This window comes from Pelophylax lessonae, assembly GCF_965119305.1.
Source record: "Pelophylax lessonae genome assembly, chromosome: 3".
Classification (NCBI taxonomy): Eukaryota; Metazoa; Chordata; class Amphibia; order Anura; family Ranidae; genus Pelophylax; species Pelophylax lessonae.
The window spans coordinates 144,012,767-144,035,957 of NC_138770.1; the positions used below are offsets into that span (position 1 = coordinate 144,012,767).

At 47.1% G+C, this 23,191-nt stretch overlaps 1 protein-coding gene across 1 annotated transcript in view; it reads left to right on the forward strand.

Moving 5' to 3' along the window:
* NOL10 (nucleolar protein 10) overlaps positions 1 to 21,708 on the forward strand; it is a 156,913-nt gene extending 135,205 nt beyond the window's left edge. Inside the window, exon 21 of the mRNA XM_082249167.1 lies at positions 21,568 to 21,708. Coding sequence (XP_082105293.1) covers positions 21,568 to 21,687 — 120 coding nt within the window. The 3' untranslated portion in view covers positions 21,688 to 21,708. The remainder of the gene's footprint in view (positions 1 to 21,567) is intronic.
* The last annotated feature ends 1,483 nt before the right edge of the window (positions 21,709 to 23,191 follow it).

The following is a 23,191-nucleotide window of genomic DNA, read 5'->3' on the forward strand; positions in this document are numbered from 1 at the left end:
GGCTGGTCGGACAAGCAGAGGACCAACCCAGCCAAACCCGAAGCAAAGGAGTACACAGCCTGAAGGTGCGCCCCCACCCGGTTTCAGGGTGGGGGGACATTTTCACCGGTATTCAGGACATTAGATCGAGCTTCAACCACTACTACCGGTGCGATTCTTCCCTTCCAACATTTAAGTACTACAGGAAGCGGTAGTTACCGTTCCCTGAATAGATCTTTTCCTTTACCTTTTCCTAAGATTAGTCCCTATACCTCACAGGAATCGGATCTGGTTGACCAGATAGGCCAAGTAGCCTCTAGTCGGGTGACTTCGGTCCCTGAGGTTCAACCAGAAAAGATCACCCTTCCTGATAACAATCAGGTATCTGATAAATGTGTGGGAACAGAAAACGACCAGACTTTCTCGGATGGTCGGGGCCAGATACCTCTAGGGACGCCTGGTTCAGATTCTATCAGCGCCAGTGGTCCTAGAAATTCTAGGCTGGCCTCCTCAAGCCGGCCTGGCCGACTTGGACATGCTAGTCGCAGACGTTCCGTGGGAACTTCGTCTCAGGGAGTGTCTGTGGTCTCAAGGACCAATTTACCATCATGCTTTACAGTCGCTGGGTTTAATGGCCTGGCCATTGAGACCCAAGTACTGAAGGACAGAGGTTTGTCTACTTCAGTCATTCCTACCCTTATTAAAGCAAGGAAAGTGACTTCCAGCAAGGTCTATTATCACACATGGAAGACTTATATTGCGTGGTGCGAATCTTTAGGATTTCCTCCACGTACCTATTCGGTGACTCGAATATTGGCCTTTTTGCAACAAGGGGTTGAGCAGAAGCTAGCCTTGAGCACCATCAAGGGTCAAGTTTCAGCATTAGCAATCTTCTTTCAGAAACCTTTAGCTACCAAGTCCTTGGTGCGGAATTTCATCCAGGGGGTGCGGCACCTGGCTCCTCCAGTCCGCGCGCCCTTACCGCCCTGGGATCTTAATTTGGTTTTGTCGGTTCTACAGAAACCTCCCTTTGAAAACATCAGGGAGATTCCCTTGCTTACTTTATCCCAGAAGGTGGCCTTCTTGGTGGCTATTACTTCTGCTCGCAGGGTGTCAGAACTGGCTGCATTATCATGCCAGTCCCCATACCTAGTGATTCATAGGGATAAGGTAGTACTTCATCCTAAGCCATCTTTTCTTCCTAAGGTGGTTTCAGATTTTCATCTGAATGAAGATATTGTACTACCTTCCTTGTGTCCTCAGCCCAAGCATCATCGGGAACATGCGTTGCATTCCTTAGATGTGGTTCGGGCAATCGGGTATACCTGAAAGCTACGGAATCATTCCGTAAGACGGATTCACTTTTTGTGATCACGGATGGCCCCAGAAAGGGTTTTCCTGCATCTGCCGCGACCATTGCCAAATGGATTAGACAAACGGTGGTACAGGCTTATTCTATTAAGGGTCAGAGTCCTCCGTTCCCTGTTAGGGCGCACTCCACTCGAGCGCTCAGTACTTCCTGGGCCTTTCGCCATCAGGCGTCAGTGGTCCAGGTATGTAAGGCGGCCACCTGGTCGTCGGTACATACCTTTACAAAATTCTATAAAATTGATGTGACGGCATCGGCGGATGCCTCATTTGGCCGCAAGGTTTTGCAGGCCGCAATTTGAGGAGACCGGTGGTCTACCTCGAGGGTTTTTTTCTGTTTGAAAAAAAAAAAAAAAAAAAATTTCTCTTTTTTGTTGAGTCTCATCATTAAGGATGAGCATTGTAAACTTCTAGTTGGCACCGGTTGGGCCTTCTAGATTGGGATTTGATTTCCATTTTCCCACCCCTCATTTGTGATACTGCTCTGGGACGTCCCGAAGGTGGTGTATCACAGAGGACTACGTCTGTCAATGAGCGCTAGAGAAAAATGGATTTTTGTAAAATCTTACCGTAAAATCCTTTTCTCTTAGCTCATTGACAGACGTAGTCCCCGCCCCTCTGTTTTTGAGTTGGGTTGGGTTAAAATCTCTAAAGACTGCTTTTTCACATAACTGATTTGCTGAGGCAGAGAGAGAGAGGATATACCCTCTGGGACTGCCCCTAGGGTGTGGCCAGAGCTTTTTAATTTCCTGTCTAGTCCTGCTCCTGTGGAGGCAACATAACCCGAAGGTGGTGTATCACCGAGGACTACGTCTGTCAATGAGCTAAGAGAAAAGGATTTTACGGTAAGATTTTACAAAAATCCATTTTTTGGCATTTGGGATCTGTCATGGGGATCATCGTTATGTGGTAAGGGTCAGTGTGAACTGGGTGTCTGGTGGTGGTATCACGGATTCGCTACATTTTTCATCTGATCATATTGGGACTTTACATGGACTTTTTAATCTTTCTGAGAACTTTTTACTGATGATTAGCGCTACATTGTTCTTATATAAGTAATGAGGGGGGCTGCTGCACACAGAAGGCTTTTTATCTTAATGCATAGAATGCATTAAGATAAAAAAAAAACCTTCTGCCTTTTACAACTCCTTTAAGCTTTAACAAAAAAAAAAAAAAAACCTGGAAGCTGATTGGTTTCTGTGCAAAGCTGCGCCAGATTTTGCACTCTCCAGTTTAAGTAAATCATTTCCATTGTGTCCCAGAGCTGCTCTACTTGGGATTGTAGAAATACTTGCACTAGTTGTGCTTCAATGCATTTAAATTGAAGCTATATTTGCTTATGCAGTGCTACTGTATGTACATTGCTTTTTTCATCACTCATATCACCCCAATACCACTACAGCCACTGCTAGGATCCTGTGCAGATATCAATTATTCTTTATGGGCAGTTCCCTTGTGTCCCTGACGTGACAATATTTGAGCCTGGTGATTGGCAGCCCATGCACCAAGCACTGCATTATGGGAGAGTAGGGGGGTGTGTACATACTTGTAAGTACTGGACTTTTCATAGGGGCTGCAGTGGAACATAAGTAAAGGCATAGTGGAGTTGGGTTTTCTGTCTACATGTTTCCTTTTATCGTATTAATAAACATTTGGGTTTATTTGCCTAGAGTTCAGGCATAAAAGATTTAAACATATCAGCCTTATACTGTAGGTGACACTTTCAAAATTCTAAATACAAAAGAATACCACGGGAATGCTTTTAAATAGCTGGGAGATATCAGCAGGGCATAGAAGAGACGGCAGCAGCTAAGACCTGATTTGTGATTATGTAATGTGGAGGACTAGCTTTACAGGCAGCTGGTCAGAGCAATGTAACTTCTAGATGACCATTCATTCATCCCGTCCTTTACCAGCTAGTAAGACATTTCTTTGACTAAGCATTGCAGATTTTATATTTAGCATTCAGGTAATCTGATCATGCTCGACTTAAACTTTTTTTAGAGAGCTGGTCAGTGCTGGGAGACAGCCAGTTGTGGTCTAGAATTTGGCCTGCTAACCAAAGAATCGTTTATCTCGGACGAGATCTTCTCTTACACATTACAGAGCAAAATGCAGCACAGGCAAGGGTAATGAGAAATCCATTGTTAGGAATAAATTATCACCATCATTTATTCATAATGTTTTATTATTTACTGAGATCATATGAAAATGTAGTTCATATACACAGCACAAAAGCCAACAAAAGTACAAAAATCTTCCAGTAACAACATTGTGTCCCCCCTGCACAGCAGGCTAGGCAGGGGAAGAGTGTCCGTCTTTACGACTCATTCCATTGCAATCAGAGAACAGAACAAAACAAAATCCTCTTTTGTGTGCTTCGGCTTCTTTATTGTCCAGTCATACTGATACACGTTTACATTGCTTCAATATGTGTACAAGAAAAATAAGAGATATTCGTCACCAACCGTAGATGGGGACAAAAATATTCTGTAGTCCCATTATAAGAATTAGGATAGCAAATTAGGCTGCTTAAGATGACAGAAGAACAGCACAGCTCTGAATTTTTGGCAGGATCAACAGGGTTTTTTTTTCGCTTATTAACCAGTTGACCCCCAGGCCAGTTCTGACATTTCTGTAAAAATCAGCATCTTTTTTTTCTAGAAAACTACTTGGAACACCCAAACATATATTTCTCTGTCGCTCATTGACAGACGTAGTCCTCGTTGATTAATAACAACTCTGGTTATACTGCCCTCTACAGGAGTAGGACTAGACAGGAAAGAAAACGTTCTGGCCACAACTTAGGGGCAGTCCCAGAGGGTATGTCCTCTCTCTCTCTGCTACAGCAAATCAGTTTTTTCCTGTCTAGTTAGGAGTAAGGACCTAGATGCCTTGCTGGGATCTTCGGTCCTGGCAGGATTTTTTTCTTAGATTTTTTTTAGACAGCTTTTTTCTCCAGTGTTCCTGTGAGATCTTCAAGCAAGAAAGCTGGAACTGGGCGACGGGCTGGATGTTGAGATCCAGTGGTCACCCCAGTTCAGCCTACGAGCGCGTGCAGGCCATAGCTCCGCGACATAGTCCCACTGGACGGGGACTGACCCTGCGAGTTAAACGTCTCGCCTGGACGCCAATGACCAACAGAGTCACGGCGTCCTTATTGGTCGACAGCCCCCCACCCCGGTGGAGAGGGGTTCTGTCAGGAGTTGGCGCCCGCCTGGTTCCGGTATGGTGAGTAGAATGTTCCCCCTGTCCGGTTTATTGGTGGACGCGGGCCCTCTCTGGGATGGTAGGTGGGTCTCCCCTCTATCCTATTACATGTCACAGATCCCCCTATTTGAGTGTGATTGTTTTGTGTATAGAAACCAGGAGGCTTGGTTTGAGAGCTGACAATCTAGAGTCATTGTAAGACTGTAAAGGTGACTGAAGCCAGTGGCAGAACAAAAGGGCATTACTATTGAAGTAAAAGGTATCCCACCTGTCAGAGTGTGTACACAGCCTGAGTTACTGCAGTCCAGATCGCCATTCCTCCAGCAGCCCAGGGACCGCATGCGGCCCACCAGGGTCCTAGACCGCCAGCCAAGCTTTTTCATCATTCAGGGTGAAGTTTGTGGGGCCAAGCTCCCGCAGGCCGCCAGGCCGAATACATACTTCCCACAGGCCGCTGCTAGCCGCTGCTATCCCACACAGGCCGCCGCCATTGTTTGGTAGATCAAACGAGGCCGCCATATTGGCGTAGCTTCGTGTCTCCAGCATGGGGGCGGCCATGTTTGAGGTGACCAAACACCTTGAGGAGCTATGGGGAGGCGCCAGAAGGCGTGTAAACAGGTTGTATTGAAACTTCTGAGCATCAAGTGGTGAGCCTTGGGGTCTCTCTCTCTCTCTCTGTAGGGGTCCTAAAGCAGGTAACACTAAGGGGCACTGTGGCGCTGGGGGTCTAAAGAAAAAAAAAAAAAAAAAAGTTTTTTATTTTTTGCAAATAATTTTTTTTTTTTTTTCCCGGCAAGTGCTGGAATAATCATGGACCCTGCCACACAGGTGCCCCCACCTGATCCCCTCGAGGTGGCCGCAGGACTCTCCAGTTCACAGAATATTGATGCATTTACAGCAGTTTTGGAGTCTTTGGTATCCCGGGTGGAGATGGCCTGTCAGGGACGGGGGAGAAAGCGACCCCCGCCTACCTCTATTTCATCTGATACTTCAGATTCTGAGATGGTCATTGCAGCTGCAGGTCCCTCTGCAGGGGCTGTTGTCTCAGGTAAAGTTCCCTCAGACAGTGAGGAGGACGTTCCTGCCTCCGCCATAGCACAAGAAGCAGCATTGGTGGACGCACTAGTTGTGGCGGTCCGGGAAACCTTAAGACTTGAGGTTTTACCGGCAGAGATAACCGAGATAGAAATTCCCTTTGGTACTAGTAAGCCTACCAAGACGGCGAAGGTTTTTCCCTTACCCAAATGTTTTGGTAATAAAATCAAAGAGGAATGGGATCATCCTAAACGTACCCTTACTGTTTCCAAGCGCATTGCTAGACGCTATCCGTGTGAGGAATCCCTCATTAAGAAATGGACGGTACCACCAGTGGTGGATCCACCCATTTCCAGATTGAATAAAGCCACGGTTATCCCGTTGGAGGACGCTCCGTCCTTTAAGGATACGGTGGATCGGAAAATGGAAGCGGAGTCCCGCACCATTTTTTCCCTGATAGGGTCAGCCTTTAGACCAGTGATTGTCATTGGTTTAGTTTCACAAACATTAACGGAATGGGCAAGATTGTTACGCCATGACCTAAAGGGGGAAGGTATCCCCCAGGCAGCGTCTGATTTGATGGAGCAAATCATACAAGGACTGCAGTTCGTCTGTGACGCAGCCCTGGATGCCACCCCCTTGTTAGGGCATGCATCGATGTCAGCGGTAGTCCTCAGACGTGTGCTGTGGTTAAAGTGCTGGTTGGCAGATCTAGGTTCCAAAAAAACCTTGGCGAATCTCCCTTTTCAGGGGAATCGCCTATTTGGGGCCACCCTAGATGAGATCATTAAGGATGTCACTGGGGGCAAGAGCACTTTTTTGCCGCAGGCTGCTAAAGCTAAAGGACCTCGTAACAAGCGTGGACCTTTCTTTGCCACTCATAAAGGGTTTGTTCGCTCCTCTGGGGCGAGCGGGAAAGGCAAAGCCCCTCTAGGAGGGTTCAAGAGGCGCTGGTCGGGCAAACAAAACGCAGACTCAGCCAAACCTGAAGTCAAGGCTAACACAGCTTGAAGGTGCGCCCCCACCCGGCTTAGGGGTGGGGGGACGTCTTCACCGGTGTTCAGATCTAGGACTTTCCTGAATCCCGGACCAAGGGGTTCAGGAGATCATACGATCAGGATACAAGATCGAGTGTCGATCACTGCTACCGGTGCGATTCTTCCCTTCCAACATTTAGGTGCTACAGGGAGCGATAGTTCCCGTTCCCTGAACAGATCATTTTCCTTACCTTTTCCAAGGATCATTCTCAGTTCCCTCCAGGAATCGGATCCGTTTGAGCAAGCGGACCAAGGAGCCTCTAGTCGGGTGACTTCGGTCTCTTATGCTCAACTAGGAGAAATCACCACTCCTGATAGGAATTAAGTTTCTGATAAATGTGTGGGAACAGAGAGCGATCAGACTTTTTCGGATTACCTGGACCAAGCAGCTCTAGGGCAGCCTGGTTCGGATCCAGTCAGACAATATCTGGGTGATGACTTAGGTCGATCACCAAGGATTTCACCGTCTGTGTCTTCATCAGAGCATCCCGGAGGGGGATCTGTTGGCAGATCGGCTCAACAGGAAGGCGCGGAGGTGGGACAGGCGCGCCCGCGATCCTCTAGCGGACGCAGCAGGCGCGCTGGACGGCCTGTAAAGGCAGTGTCAGCTACTATATGTCTTCCCTCCTCTCAGATTGCTGCTGAGATTTCTCCGCAGGATAGAGATGGAGGGAACTCCAGTTATCCTGGAAATTCTAGGCTAGCCTCGTCAAGCCGGTCAGGCCGACTTGGACATACTAGTCGCGAACGCTTCTTGGAGACCTCCTCTCAGGGAGGATCTGCGGTCTCAAGGACCGATCTTCCATCGTGCTTTACAGTCGCTGGTTTTAATGGCCTGGCCATTGAGACCCAGGTATTGAAGGACAGAGGGCTGTCAGCTTCAGTTATTCCTACTCTAATTAAAGCAAGGAAAGCGACTTCCAGCAAAGTCTATCATCGCACAGGGAAGACTTATATTGCGTGGTGTGAATCTTTGGGATTTCCCCCACGTACCTATTCGGTGACCCGAATCTTGGCTTTTCTGCAAAAGGGGGTTGAGCAGAAACTATCCTTGAGCACCATCAAGGGTCAGGTTTCAGCATTAGCAATCTTCTTTCAGAAGCCTTTGGCTACTCATTCCTTGGTGCGGAATTTCATCCAGGGGGTGCGGCACTTGGCTCCTCCAGTCCGCGTGCCCTTACCACCCTGGGATCTTAATTTGGTTTTGTCGGTTCTGCAGAAACCTCCCTTTGAAAATATCAGGGAGATTCCCTTGCTTACATTATCCCAGAAGGTGGTCTTCTTGGTGGCTATCACTTCTGAACGCAGGGTGTCAGAACTGGCTGCATTATCATGCCATTCCCCATATCTAGTGGTTCATAGGGATAAGGTAGTTCTTCATCCGAAGCCATCCTTTCTTCCTAAGGTGGCTTCAAAACTTCATCTGAATGAAGATATTGTGCTACCTTCCTTGTGTCCTCAGCCCAATCATCCTCGGGAATGTGCGTTGCATTCCTTGGATGTGGTTCGGGCAATCAGGGTATACCTGAAGGCTACGGAAACGTTCCGTAAGACGGATTCACTTTTTGTGATCACGGATGGCCCCAGAAAGGGGTTGCCTGCATCTGCCAGACAGACGGTGGTACAGGCTTATTCTATTAAGGGTCGGAATCCTCCGTTCCCTGTTAAGGCGCACTCCACTCGAGCGCTCAGTACTTCCTGGGCCTACCGCCATCAGGCGTCAGTGGTCCAGGTGTGCAAGGCTGCCACCTGGTCGTCGGTACATACCTTTACGAAATTTTATAAAGTTGATGTGATGGCATCAGCGGATGCCTCATTTGGCCGCAAGGTTTTGCAGGCCGCAATTTGAGGAGACCGGTGGTCTACCTCGAGGGTTTTTTTCCGTTGGAATTTCAGTTGAGTCTCATCGTGTGATTGATGAGCCTTTAAAACTTCTAGTTGGCACCGGTTGGGCCTTCTAGATTGGATTTTGATTTCCATTTTCCCACCCCTCATTTGTGGTACTGCTTTGGGACGTCCCGAGTTGTTATTAATCAACGAGAACTACGTCTGTCAATGAGCGACAGAGAAAACTGGATTTTTGTAAAATCTTACCGTAAAATCCTTTTCCTTTAAGCTCATTGACAGACGTAGTACCCGCCCCTCTGTTTTGGAGTTGGGTTGGGTTAAATTCTCTAAACACTGCTTTGTGACATAACTGATTTGCTGTAGCAGAGAGAGAGAGAGGATATACCCTCTGGGACTGCCCCTAAGGTGTGGCCAGAACGTTTTCTTTCCTGTCTAGTCCTACTCCTGTAGAGGGCAGTATAACCCGAGTTGTTATTAATCAACGAGGACTACGTCTGTCAATGAGCTTAAGAGAAAAGGATTTTACGGTAAGATTTTACAAAAATCCATTTATTTTAAGCAGAGGTCCTAGAGAATGAAATGGTGGCTTTTGCATTTTTTTTTTTTTTTTAAGTCTAATGGAAAAAGGAAAAGTCCTGGAAGTCGTACATCTCTGTAAAACCCAGTAAGAAGGTGTATGACAGCCTCAGCCCGGGCTCCAACCAGGCCAGGAGCAGCTCCTTGGGTGAAGTGAAAGGCATTGGGGGCATGGCCTGGTCCTTTTATTTTTTTTCAACTTTATTATCACAAGGAATGAGCAACATCCCTTGTGATGGCATAGATTGTGACAGGTCCTCTTAATGGAGAGATCTGGGCTCTGAGACCCCCTATCTCTCCTCTGGCCTCAAAAGCAGCCATTCAACGTGAGATTGGTTTGATCACCTGCTATACAAGCCGGTAATGTCTTGTAAACAAAAAACTGAAACTGTTAGTTGTGAAATTTTTGATGCTTCCAGATTCTGACATCCCAGGAGGGGGACTCCTGTTCTTTAAGCTTTGCACCTCATCAGAAAGGTCACATCAGTCCCGGGCTCCCTGGTGGGATTGGAGAGCCCAGGAAGGGTGGGTGGGTGTGTGTGGGGGGGGGGGTGGGGGGGGGGCGGGCACATGGACCTCCTGACTTCTTTCTGCCACCTGTCTAAAGTGCCGCTCTTGTACCTTAATGAGAATCACCAGCTACAAAGATTGAATCTAGGATCATGGTTGTAGGTGCAACTAGGCCGTATACACTGGAGATCAAAATTGGAAAACAGCCTTCCATTTTTGCTTACTTCTATTTGAAATTATCTAAACAGGAGTAAAAGAGCAGTTTTGTTAAGCATATTTCATGAGTTACTTATATTTTGAAGCCGAGAATAAAAAACTTCAATGACATTTGAAACAGAACATTGATCAAAATTAGAGAACACTTTCAGATACCTCCCAGTTGTTATTATTCTCACACCTTGTGCTAATTTCTTTAATTATCTCAATAACCCTATTTAACTGGCAGCCTAACTTTCCAGTTTTCACTGACTTTGTAAGATGGTGAGCCATTCTAAAGTGACTGAAACCCTCCGGCAGCAGGTTGTCTAGATGAAGGTCAAAGGGATGACCCTTTCAGCCATAGCAAGAGGAGTTTGTCGGTCCAAACCTGTCATTTCTAGAATGTTGCATCTTTACAATGTCACCAACTCATTCAAGTCCCCCTAGAAGGCGGGTCGTCCACGAAAAACAAATGCAAGAGAGGGCAGGATAATGTGGAGAATTTCAATGGGCAGTTGGTTCAACACTGCGGCCGTGACTGCTCGCCAGTTCAGCTCTGAACAGAGTTAAGCCTCGTACACACGCAACGATTATCGGCCGTCTTTTGTCCAAGTTGTTTTGTTGGTTGCAATGTGCCTAGACTGCACACGAATTTTCTCGGCCAACAAAAATCTGCTTCAGAATTGATGTCATGTGATGGTTTACTTTCCGTGTGTTTTTTCTTCTCTGAGCATGCCCAGTCTTGCTCATCAGATTTATGTCTGCCGAAATCTGTACTGACTGACCGAAAATCGGCCGTTGTGTTGACGGCCGACAAAAATTTTATAGCCTGCACACCAGACTTTATTCGGCCGAAAAGTCAGTCGGTTGTAGAAAGCATCATACTAACAAGCCGACAATCGGCCGATCGGGCGTTGGCCGAAAATTCACGGCCAACTATCGATGCGTGTGTTCGGGGCATAAGGATCTGTCTCATCATACAGTGTCTCGCCATTTAGGGGATTTGGACTAAAGGTCCACTTTGCAGTGACCAAACCTCTCATTAGCAGAAGGAATAAAAAGGCTAGACTAACCTTTGCTGAGGAGCATGTTGTGTGGACAGAGGGGAACTGGTGCCAAGTTCACTTTAGGTCTGATGGGAAACATTATGTTTGTCGTCAAACTGGGGAAAGACTGAACCCAAAATGTGTAAAGAAGTCAGTGAAAGGTGGAGGGGAAGCGTCGTGGTTTGGGGGTGATTTCTGCAGCAGGAGTTGGACCTCTTGTTACACCTACATAGCAGAATGAATGCAAATGTTTATCAGAACCTTCAACAACATGCTGTTCCTTCCCTGCATTCATCACCCAATCAGACAGCAATTTGCATGCATGACAATGCCCCCCTGTCACACAGCAAAACGGGCAAAGCAGTTCCTTGAAGCTGAAAACATTGAAATAATGAAATGGCCAGTCCAGAATCCTGATTTAAACCCAATAGAGAACCTCTGGAAAATCCGTGGTGACAAAGTTATGGCCAAGAAACCCACTACATTCACCGAACTGTGGAAGAGTGGAACAAAATCACACCAAAGCAGTGTGGGACACTAGTGATGTCTTGTAGCCGCAGATGTGCTGGTCATTCTAAGCAAGATCCTGTACACTTCCTACTATTTGTTGATTGTTGTAACCTTCAGAAATTTTAGTTGTAATCTTTCGCCATGCTACAGACGTTGCGGTTCTCTAATTTTGATCATTGCGTTTTCTACAAAATAAAGGTTTCGTTGAAGTGCCTTGATTATTTTGAAAAACACTCCTCTATTAGCATGGTATCGCTACAACAAAAATTCCATCAAATGTTGAGTGATAAAATTACAATATTTCTGAAGAAAAATTGTGTTCATAAATTGTTCTCTAATTTTGATCTTCAGTGTATATACGCACATGGCTTCTTTCACACAGCCGCTCAGTTTATTTCCTCCGTTCAGTTACTTTTTTTTTTTTTTTACGGACACGGATGACACTTGTGTCATCCGGTCCGTATGTCCGCATATCATCCCATCCGCTTGCGGATTATATACGGACATAATGTATGTCTATGGGGATTGCGGATGTCAGCTGATGACACCGCTGACATCTGATTTTGCATCCTTTCGGTTTTTTAAACGGAAGAAAAATAAAACTGAAGGACGCAAATCGGATGTCAGCGGATGGTCATCCGGTGACATCCGCCATCCCATTGACATGCATTATGTCCGCATATCCCCCGCAAACGGATGGGGTGATATACGGACATACGGAACGCCCGTGTGAAATAGGCCTAAGCCAATTCTCAACCATATCATTAGCAGACCAAGACGTCTGCTAATTTATATACCCCTTAAGGCGTTCTCCTAAGTGCCGTGTTGGGGTGGAATCTTACTGTTCTTTAGACGTGTTTTACATTGCCTGGAGAAATGATTTCAATACATTCACTTTGAGTTTTAAAGAAAGACCTACTTGTTAAAATTAGAGTGATACAAAGTTCTAGCACAGCCTAAGGCACTCTATTGTCAGCCATGTAAGTAATTTTCACTGGAGACTCTTCTAAAAATAACTGTCACTTTTAAAAATTATATTTATCATGGTGTGTTAGCTTTATGAATTGAGCCTTTTATGTGGTCAGGCAGTTATTGACATGGGACACATGGAAACATTTTTTTTTTATATTCTTGAAAAATGAAGTTGTGTCTCTGAAATTTGAAGTGGTTCTCTGTTGCCATTTTTCATACAAATAGCAATTAATGGAATTTCTCCTGACTTTTTTTTTTTTTCATGCAAGTTGAATATTGGATTGAGATTTCTGCTCTCTTATACTGTGCAGAAATGAACTATGGGAAGTTATAGGGTTTTGTGTTAACAAATGTTTCTAGTGTACATTGTGTTTGTTGTGTGTCTATGACAACTGTGACAGGTGCTCAGCTGACAGAACATATCCACCAGCAATATATACAGCTAACCAAACATGGTGTGGAATATATAAGGAAGAGCAATCTAATGACTTGGATCAGATGGTACCTGCTGCAGTGGAGGTTTAGGAGCCTATGTAAAGAAATTCTAAGAGCAGTCAAACTTTGTATCAGGCTTTAGTGAGAGACAATAAACTGAACATTCTCACTTATGTTTCCTACAAATTAAACACTCTCATATCCTTTAACCGCTTTACCACCGGAGGATTTTGCTGTCTTACGTCCAGGCCACTTTTTGCGATTCGGCACTGTGCGAATTTAACTGACAATTGCGTGGTCGTGCGACGCTGTACCCAAACAAAATTTACATCCTTTTTTTCCCACAAATAGAGCTTTCTTTTGGTGGTATTTGATCACCTGTGCGATTTATACTTTTTGCACTATAAACAAAAAAAGAGCGACAATTTTGAAAAAACGGAATTTTGTAAAATCTTACCTGTAAAATTCCTTTCTCTGAGTCCTCCGACAGTCGCCGCCCTCTTCATATTCGTCACAATGGGGTATTAGACTTTGCTCCGAAGGAGTAGCTAGGCAACAGAATATGTCAATATAAAAGTTTTAACACATCCCACCCCCAGGGGGTGGTCCCCTCAGTCAATACCCTCCCACTTCCTGTATCCATACTCCAGTTTCAGTGGAATAGCAGTAGAGAGTACAAACAACCCCAAAAGAGGGGCGGGGGCGGCGACTGTCGGAGGACTCAGAGAAAGGAATTTTACAGGTAAGATTTTGCAAAAATTCCGTTTTCTCTTAGTCCTCCGACAGTCGCCGCCCTCTTCATATTCGTCACAATGGGGACGTCCCAAAGCAGTGCAAACATGAGGGGTGGGAAACGCAGCCGCGCCCAAGGCAACGCCGTCTCCACTGCAGAGAAAGGAACCTTACCAAAGGAAGGAAACCATCTGGGTAACAGAAGAAAAAACTTGCTCAACAGAAGCAAAAAAAATCCCAGGAAACAAATAACCTAGGGATAACAACATGTATCCCAAACAGCCAAAAAGCCCATACAAGAGGCTCTAAGGAACTGCCGCACTAAGAACCTTGCGGCCAAAGGAAGCATCTGCCGATGCCTGAACATCCACTCTGTAGAATTTTGTGAAGGTGTGAACGGACGACCAAGTCGCCGCCTTACACACCTGGGCCACAGAAGCCCCATGACGACAGGCCCAAGACGTACTCAGAGATCTTGTAGAGTGCGCCTTCACAGGCACAGGGGGAACTTTCCCCTTCAAAGTATAGGCCTGTTCCACAGTCTGTCTGATCCATTTGGCAATGGTAGAGGCCGACGCAGCCAAGCCCTTCCGAGGTCCCTCAGGAAGGACAAACAAGGAATCCGACTTGCGGAAAGATTCAGTCGATTTCAGGTAAACCCTAAGCGCCCGAACAACATCCAAGGAATGCAGCTCCACCTCCTTCGGATGTGTGGGCTTCGCGCAGAGCGAAGGCAGGACAATGTCCTCATTGATGTGAAAATCCGAAACTCTCTTCGGAAGAAAAGAAGGGTTGGGTCGCAAGACCACCTTATCCAGATGAAGGACCAAGTACGGAGACTTGCAGGACAAAGCCGCCAGCTCCGAAACCCTACGAGCCGAAGTTATCGCCACCAAAAAGGCGACTTTTTTGGACAACATGGACAACGAGATCTTCCTGATCTGTTCAAAAGGAGCGTGTTGTAACACGGACAGCACAAGATTCAAGTCCCAAGGAGGCAAGGGTGCCCTCCTAGGAGGGACCAGATGTCGCACCCCTTGAACAAAGGTACTAACCAAAGAGTTAGACGCTATAGGACGTTGAAAGAGAACGGCCAGCGCAGACACCTGACCCTTGACCGTAGCCAACGCCATACGCTGGTCGACACCCGTCTGAAGGAAGGACAACACTCTAGACACAGAGTATGTGCGAGGTGAAAACCCCCTGGACTCACACCAGGCAAAATAGGCCTTCCAAGTACGGTGATAGACCTTCCCCGAGGAAGACTTCCTCGCGTTAATCAAAGTGTGAATGACCTCCGGGGGGAGACCCCTATCCTTCAGGACCTCGGTTTCAACAGCCAGGCCGTCAAAGCCAGCGACTGTAAAGCAGGATGGAATATCGGCCCTTGAGACAAGAGATCTTCTTGAAGAGGCAGACGCCAAGGAGCGTTGACCGCCAGGTTCACGAGATCCGCGTACCAGGACCGGCGAGGCCAGTCTGGTGCCACCAGAATCACTGTTTTCGGTTCCGAGTTCAACCTGCGAAGGAACCTGGGCAGCAATTGAATCGGCGGGAACGCATACAGCAGCCGATACTGGTGCCACGGGGCCACCAGCGCGTCGGACGCGTCTGCCCGAGGATCGCGCGTCCTTGCCACGAACCTTTTTACCTTGTTGTTCAGACGAGACGCGAACAGGTCCACTTCCGGAAGACCCCACTTCGCGCACAACATCTGAAAGACAGCCGGGTGGAGAGACCATTCCCCCTGATCCAGGGTCTGGCGACTCAGATAATCCGCCTGCCAGTTCTCCACCCCCGGAATGTGTACCGCCGATATCGCCGGAACATGAGTCTCGGCCCAAGAAAGAATGTCGGCCACTTCTCGAGCCGCTCGGGCACTCCTGGTGCCCCCTTGGTGATTGACGTAAGCCACCGCCGTGGCATTTTCCGTCTGCACCCGAACCGGACAGCCACGCAGCCTGTCCGTCCAACGGTGAAGGCAGAGAGTTATCGCACGTAACTCCAGAATGTTGATCGGAAGGGAGGATTCCTGCTCCGACCAAGTCCCCTGGGCGGACAGAACGCCCAGAACACCACCCCAGCCCGACAGGCTGGCATCCGTGGTGATCACCGTCCATGAAAGAGGACGAAAAGACTTTCCCCCCGACACCGCCGGGGACTGGAGCCACCACAGAAGATCCCTTCTGGTGCGACGGCTCAACGAAATCTGGACATCCAGAGACTGCGGACGCCTGTCCCACTTGGACAGAATCTCCGCTTGGAGACCCCTCGTGTGAAACTGGGCAAAGGGAATCGCCTCGAAAGCCGAGACCATCAGACCCAGACACCGCATGCACTTCCGCAGGGATGAGCACGGAACGTCCCTGAGGGACTGGACTTCTCCCTGAAGAACCTTGATTTTGTCGTCCGGTAGGAAGACCTTCGCTTGGACCGAGTCCAGGATCATTCCCAAATAGGGAAGACGAACTGCCGGGCACAGTGTCGATTTTGGATAATTTATCGTCCAACCAAACTCCTGCAGAGTCTGCACCGTGACGGACAGATCCTTCTCCAGACCCTGGCTGGTCGCAGAGCGAACCAGAATGTCGTCCAGATACCCCAGGACAGAGATGCCCTGGGCCCTTAATTAGGCCAGCAGTGGCGCAAGCACCTTGGTGAAAACCCGCGGAGCCGAAGCGAGGCCAAAAGGCAACGCCACGAATTGGTAGTGATCCTCCGCAATGGCGAATCGAAGGTACCTCTGGTGACCCTCGAAAATGGGGATGTGTAGGTACGCATCCTTCAGATCGATGGAGGCCATGAATTCCCCCGGAACCAGGGCAGCCACCACCGACCGCAGAGATTCCATGCGGAAATTGCGAACCCGCACAAAGCGGTTTAGGGCCTTCAAGTCCAGAATTGGACGAACCTTGCCCTCCTTCCTGGGTACAGTGAATAGATTTGAATAGAACCCCCGAAATCTGTCCCGATGAGGCACCGGGACCACCACTCCCTGAGCTCTCAGGTCCCGCACCGCCAGGTGCAGATCCCGCAAACGCTCCGGAGACAGTAGAAGATTTGAGGAAAAAAATCTGCTCTCCGGCCGAGAAAGAAACTCGATCTTGTAACCAGATCGAACGATTTCCTGAACCCACCTGTCCCGAACACGGGCCAGCCAAGGTTGTAGAAAACCGAGCAAGCGTCCCCCCACCCCAGAACCGGGTGAGGGCGCCCCTTCAGGCCGCACTGTTGTGGGCAGCGGATCCGGATTGGCCGGACTTCTGCTTACCTGTCCACGGCTTCTTTTGAGAGCCCTGACCTTTGAACGGTTTGCCCTTAAAGTGCGGCCGAAAGGCACGAAAGGACCCCTGAGGGGCCGAAAGGAAGCATGCTTCTTACCAGGAGCCGACTTAGCCTTCTGGGATTGGGGTAAGAGCGTGCTCTTACCCCCAGTGATCCCCTTAATCAGAGTATCCAAGGATTCGCCAAACAGACGAGAACGGTCATAAGGGAGATTGGCTAAAGTCTTGCGAGAAGATTGGTCCACCGACCAACACTTCAACCAAATCAAACGGCGAGACAACACCGCCACACCGTGTACACGTGCGGCCAACGGGACCATATCCAAGTCCGCATCGCACAAATACATGACACCCTGATGGATTTGATCCACCATGTCCAATGTCGCCTGCAGGGCTGAGTCAGCCACCAAAACGCGTCTAAGCACCTGCGTCCAACTCGCGACCGCCTGGGCCGCCATAAGGGAAGCAAACAGAGCTTTTAGCATAGAACCCATAATAGAATAGGTATGACAGGCAAGAGACTCCAGCCTCTTGTCTGTGGCATCCCGGAATACCGGGGTATCCTCAGCAGGAATCGCAGTGGACTTATTCAGAACCGCGATCGCGTGATCCACAGGAGGTGGTACACACCAACGCTCGTCAGTAGCGGGCGTGAAGGGATAACGCAGTTTAAACCTACTGGGTACCGCAAAAGGTTTGCGAATATTACGCCATTGTTCCTTAACTGCGCTCTGAAAATCATCAGTGCAGGGAAAAACCTGCGATGTTTTGCGCCTTCTCTTTGTCCCATAAGCTGCCAAAGCAGCCGGCGGACACGGTTCATCTTGCAAGCGCAGCATTTGTTTGATGGAAGCAACCAAGTCATCCATGAGTGCAAGCTCTTCAGACGAGCCAGGGGGAGAATTATCCACCCCTTCAACCTCAGCCTCCACCTCGGACCCCACAAGATCCAGGGAGGAACGGGACCCCGACAAGGAGACCCCGGCCATATCAGCCCCCGCACCATCACCCTCTGAACCAGAGGAAATTGAAACTCTGGACCTTTTTGTGGATTGAGCAGCCACCAGCATTTGCACCTGGGCAGCAAGATTAGCCACAATCACAGCCAAATCCCCCCCTGGGGGAGAAACAGCAGTCCCCTGGCTACCCACCAATGTGGCAGGAAATTTGCCCTCCTGAGAATCCATTGCCCCACAAAACTTATGCTGACAAGAAAGGGTCAACTGCCCCCTTAACAGGCGCGGAGAGCGCAGCCCACCGCCACACACACAAGCCGAATGAGACCCCCACAGGGAGAGCACAGAAAACAGGCAATGGATACAGGCAGATAGAAAAGTCAAAAACCTGAGGGGACCCCTGTAGTAGCTGCTGCTGCGATCGGTGCACATCAGGAAAGAGGAAGTGATGCAATCAGGGCGCTCTTGTAAAGCCTATGAGAGGCTACAAGAAAATGGCCGCCCGCATTGAAAACATGCGGCCGGGGCGATGCAGGCAAAATGGCGGCGCTTGGCGCCGAAAACGCCGCTCCCCCGCTCTGCGATGTAACACATCACCCATGTAAAAATCAACATGGCAGGTCGCTGCAGCGACCGCTGTACAGTGCCCCCAACATGACCAAAGGCATGCCCCACAGCACACAGCGCTTCACACAGTAACAGGCAGACACACAGTGCCACACAGCCCCCCCTCCTGCAGCCCACAGCGTGCAGGCAGAATGACAGGGAGCCAAATAGTGTGAATAGAGGCAGGTTACACAGTCCCAGACTGACACCCCCCCCGACAGACAGGTCCCCACATAAGTACACTTACCTTCTAAGGACGCGGGGGACCCGCACAGGCGAACAAACCGCAGCACATGAGGCAGGGAGAGTCGCATCCAGGACGCACGAAACCGGGGTTAAGAAACCACACAGCGTCCAGTGAGGTAGCCACCTCACCAAGCATCCCTGCACCGAACAGGGATGGGTCGTTCACTGTGCCAGGAGCGATACCTGGCTGAACGCTCGATGGCAGGCCGGGAAAACCACCGACCCACAACCTGCGACCAGGGGGATCAGCCCGAGTCCCAGCCCGCACGAATCCTCTTCATCAAAAGAACTAACGCTGACAAAATGAACAGCTAAGCAAACGGAGAGAAAAAACTCAAACAAAATCAAAAAAGAATAGGGAAAAGGCTGAGACAAATGCCCCAGCATAGAGACATCCAGCTACTCCTGACAAGCTAGACATTGAAACTGGAGTATGGATACAGGAAGTGGGAGGGTATTGACTGAGGGGACCACCCCCTGGGGGTGGGATGTGTTAAAACTTTTATATTGACATATTCTGTTGCCTAGCTACTTACAGTTACAAAGTCTAATACCCCATTGTGACGAATATGAAGAGGGCGGCGACTGTCGGAGGACGTAAGAGAAAATATTTTTCACATTTTTTTTATATGAAATCCCCCCCCCCCCCCCCCCAAAAAAAAATGTAAAAATCTAAATTTATCATTTTTGGCCAATTTGTTTTCTGCTACATATTTTTGGTAAAAAAAAATCGCAATAAGCGTATTTTGATTGGTTTGCACAAAAGTTATTGCGTTTACTAAGGGAAAGATTTCTGTCGTTTTTGGTGTGTTTTTTTTTTTTTTTTTTTAACGAGTAATGGTGGCGATCTGCGATTTTTTTTTTTTTTTTTTTTTTTTTTTTTTTGCGGGACTGCGACATTGCGGCGGACAGATCGGACCCTTGACTGACATTTTTGACACTTTTGGGGTTACCAGTGACATTACTGCAGTAATCAGTGCTATAAATATGCACTGTTACTATAAAAATGACACTGGCAGGGAAGGGGTTAATTTTATTGGAGAGGGAGGGGTTAATGTATGCCTGGTGCTTACTGACATGTGTGGGGGGGAAGTGACCGAGTGACACAAGGACAGATCGCATGTTCAGCTATGCTGAACCCTGCAATCTGACCCTGCCTGTCACTTAGGAGATCCGCCCGCTTTGTTTACACAAGCGGGCGGATCTCCAGACTCGATTCCCCGACGATCGGGGAAGAGCAGCGGCGATCACCACTGCTCCTCCCCTGGCCCGACTCCCGCTGTGACTGAATACAGCGGGAGCGAGCCTCTGGCGACTCGCCACCGAGAAGGGGGAGCATCTGCCGACGTAGGTCTATGTCGTCAGACCTACAAGAGCCACTTTGCCGCAGTAGAGCTCTAGTGAGCAGCGGCAAAGTGGTTATCAATCCCCTGCTGGTTAATTCAGAACAGTGTTTGATAACAATGATCAATATGTAAGGCCTCAGGAGTGGTGGACTTTACCCAGGAACCTCAGTTCTTCCATCGCATCCTGCATGGCAATGACTTTTTAAATTGGCTAAATAAAGATTCCTACACTACTTTGATGCTACTTGAGTGCCAGAGAGTGTAAAGTCTCATCAAAGTCACACTACATGAACAGAACTGTCATTCTTTCCTATTAGCAAAGAAAAAAACGCATCAAAAATGCAACACTTTTTTGGTGCCAGTCTATTGCGCACAAAACGCAATCTACTGTTGGAAAACAAAAGTCCCTCACCCTTTCCAAAAAGGCAGCGGCTGAAAAAAGTAAACCATGTTAAATGGACTCTAGTGCGTTTCTGCAAAACGCACTAAAAATGCATAGGTGTGAACCTAGCCTCAAGAGCAGAATTATTTATCTTGTGAGGATAAGAATTGGATATCTCCGTATACATTGGTACACACTCAGACTTACTGTAGATGTACTTAAGGCCATCACTGTATTTTTTTCTCACCTATAGAATCCCTTATAACCTGTTTTTTTAATTTCTTAATTCGATTACTAATCCAAATCTGTTCTCTGTTCTTTATCACCTGCTGCAGCAGTATATTCAGTGTAATATGATCTTAATGGCATTGGGTACAGATTACATCACCATTATGGCAGCTCAAAATGACTTTGTTGAATCAGTTGCTTGGACTGATATACAGATCTCTATACAAGGATCACTTTGCACTGTGTATGCAGGAGCCATATAGGTATCGTCTAGCCGTATACATTGTAATAGTATCTGGCCTATTTATCTGAAGCTTCTCACTTAACCTACAATATTACTTGAGCATTGTTTTGCTCGTTCCTTTCACCTGACTATGCAGAATCCCGTTCTTTCTAATTGTCCTTCCTTATACTTGAATGTTCAGTCGCCCTAAGCTCTACGCCCTTTGCTCAAATTTACATTTTTCTTTTTAATATACTGTCACCGGTGCAGTACAGCGTCTTCATATAACCAGTGAGGCGGCGATGAGGGACGCTGACTGATGACAGTACAAAAAAAAGTTATCACTTTTTTTTTATTTTTATTTTTTTTAACACACTGAACAGAGCAATATAAAGTCACTATAGTAACATTGTACTACTCTGGGCAAGGATTTTTTTTTACACATTGATTGATTATAGCAGTGAATTACATTGCTATGAGCAAGCATTTTTCTGAATGAAACAGATAAATTTAGTTTGTTTTGTTGTGATTATCTGTGATTGGTCAAAGCTGATCACATGGTACGGATGGGCTGTGATTGGCCCCGTCTGTACCATGTGATCAAATAGACCAATCACAGCTAGCAGCGCAATTGTACACAATGGATTGCATTAAAGAAAGCCATCCATTGTGTACAACTGTCATGTGATCGGGAACATGTTAAAAAGGCCACAGAGAACACTGTAGTGCAGCTTTGAAATAGTTTAAAGATGGTTGTTGATCATGCAGACTATGTGATTATTATATCATCTGAATTGAATTAAATTCCCAATTGTGAAAATCTTATGTGTTCTTTTCCAGTCTGAAAATCTAAAGAAGAGACAAGAAGCAGAAAAACAACATAAAGAGGAGAGGAAAAAACTGCGCCGTTCAGCGGGACACCTAAAGAGTAAACCTGCAAAAGGAAGACCATTTTATTAACAGACTGGATCATGGTCCGGAATGAACGAACAATGAACATTGGTTTGCCTAAATATTTGCATACAGGATTGTCCAATCTGCACACAACTTATCATTCATGAATCCTAATTACAGAGAATTCCTGAATTGTGTATTTGCAGTTCAGACCGATGTACATGCAGAAATTTCAGAAGAATCATTAGTGGGCATTTCATTGAAAATCCTGGTGGATTGAATGTTGTACAACAGCTCAAAATGTCACCTGGGCAGGAATGTCAAAAAAGATTGAGGGTTAATTAAATGTCTACTGACACATCACTGGTGGGTTTAAACTGGAGATCTACCTCGAATTTGTCATCACAGCAGAAGCCTTGTCCATTCTCATCCTATTTAAATAAATCATGACTGATTTTTTTTACTTTTTTTTTGTAGTGTTATTTGGTTAATGAAAAAAGCACTCATCGGGATAAACAAATGAACAGTAAGCATACATAATGGTTTGTTCACACTTTTTCTTCTTCTAATGGTCAGATTGCTGCAGTATCTGCACTTAAGGTTAGAGTTATGATTTGACGAATAGCTAATCTAATTTTCCTCCAAGCAGATCTGTCTGATGTGATCATTTCACAATTCAGAAATGTAGGCAATTGCAATTTATGAATCGTTTCATTACCGTCAGACAGAGCAAGTTTACATAAAATATTTCTGATGATCCCTGCTAGATGGTCTTCACTTTTCAAGCAAAGTCAAGTTTGTAATCAATCCTATAGTAGGTAGAGCTGCGGCCAAGCTCCCTGACCTCTATGTGCTGAGCTTGACATGCTTCGGGGCGTTCTGAGCCACAAATACAAGATAATTTAGGTCTCATTCACACAGGCACTGAGGTTGGGTCACTGTGAATTGGCTGTTTATGCAGCTGGTGATCGTACAGCCGCAGAGTCCCTTACATGAGCTGCCTGCACGCAACACAGAAGGGCATCCAAATTTTATAGACGTGGGTGAGTGGCACTAGATGCATCCTGTCTGCATTTAGGGCTGCTAACACAACTAGCAAATTAGGTTGAGCGGCTGTGTCTCCATAGACTTACATGGGCTGTCTGCACTTAGATCCTGGTGGCTCTATAAACCGCCTGTTCGCTGTGTGAATAAGGCCCTAAAAGCGATGCAAGCTATATTAAGGTACTGTATACTGCCTGTTAGGAGTGGATGTTGTTTAATTGGTGACATACACCAGTCAGCCAAAACTTTTTGACCACCCACCTAATGTTGAGTAGGTTCCCCCTTTTGCTGCCAAAAAAGCCCTGACCTGTCGAGTCATGGGTGCCACTAGGCCTCTGAAGGTATGCTGGGGTATCTGACACCAAGCCGTCATTAGCAGATCCTTTAAGTCCTAAAAGTTGTGAGGTGGGGCCTCCATGGATCAGACTTATTTTTCCAGCACATCTCAAAGATGCTTGATTGGATTGAAACCTGGAAAATTTGGAGGCCAAGTCAACATTTCAAGCTCTTTGTGCCCCTCAAACCA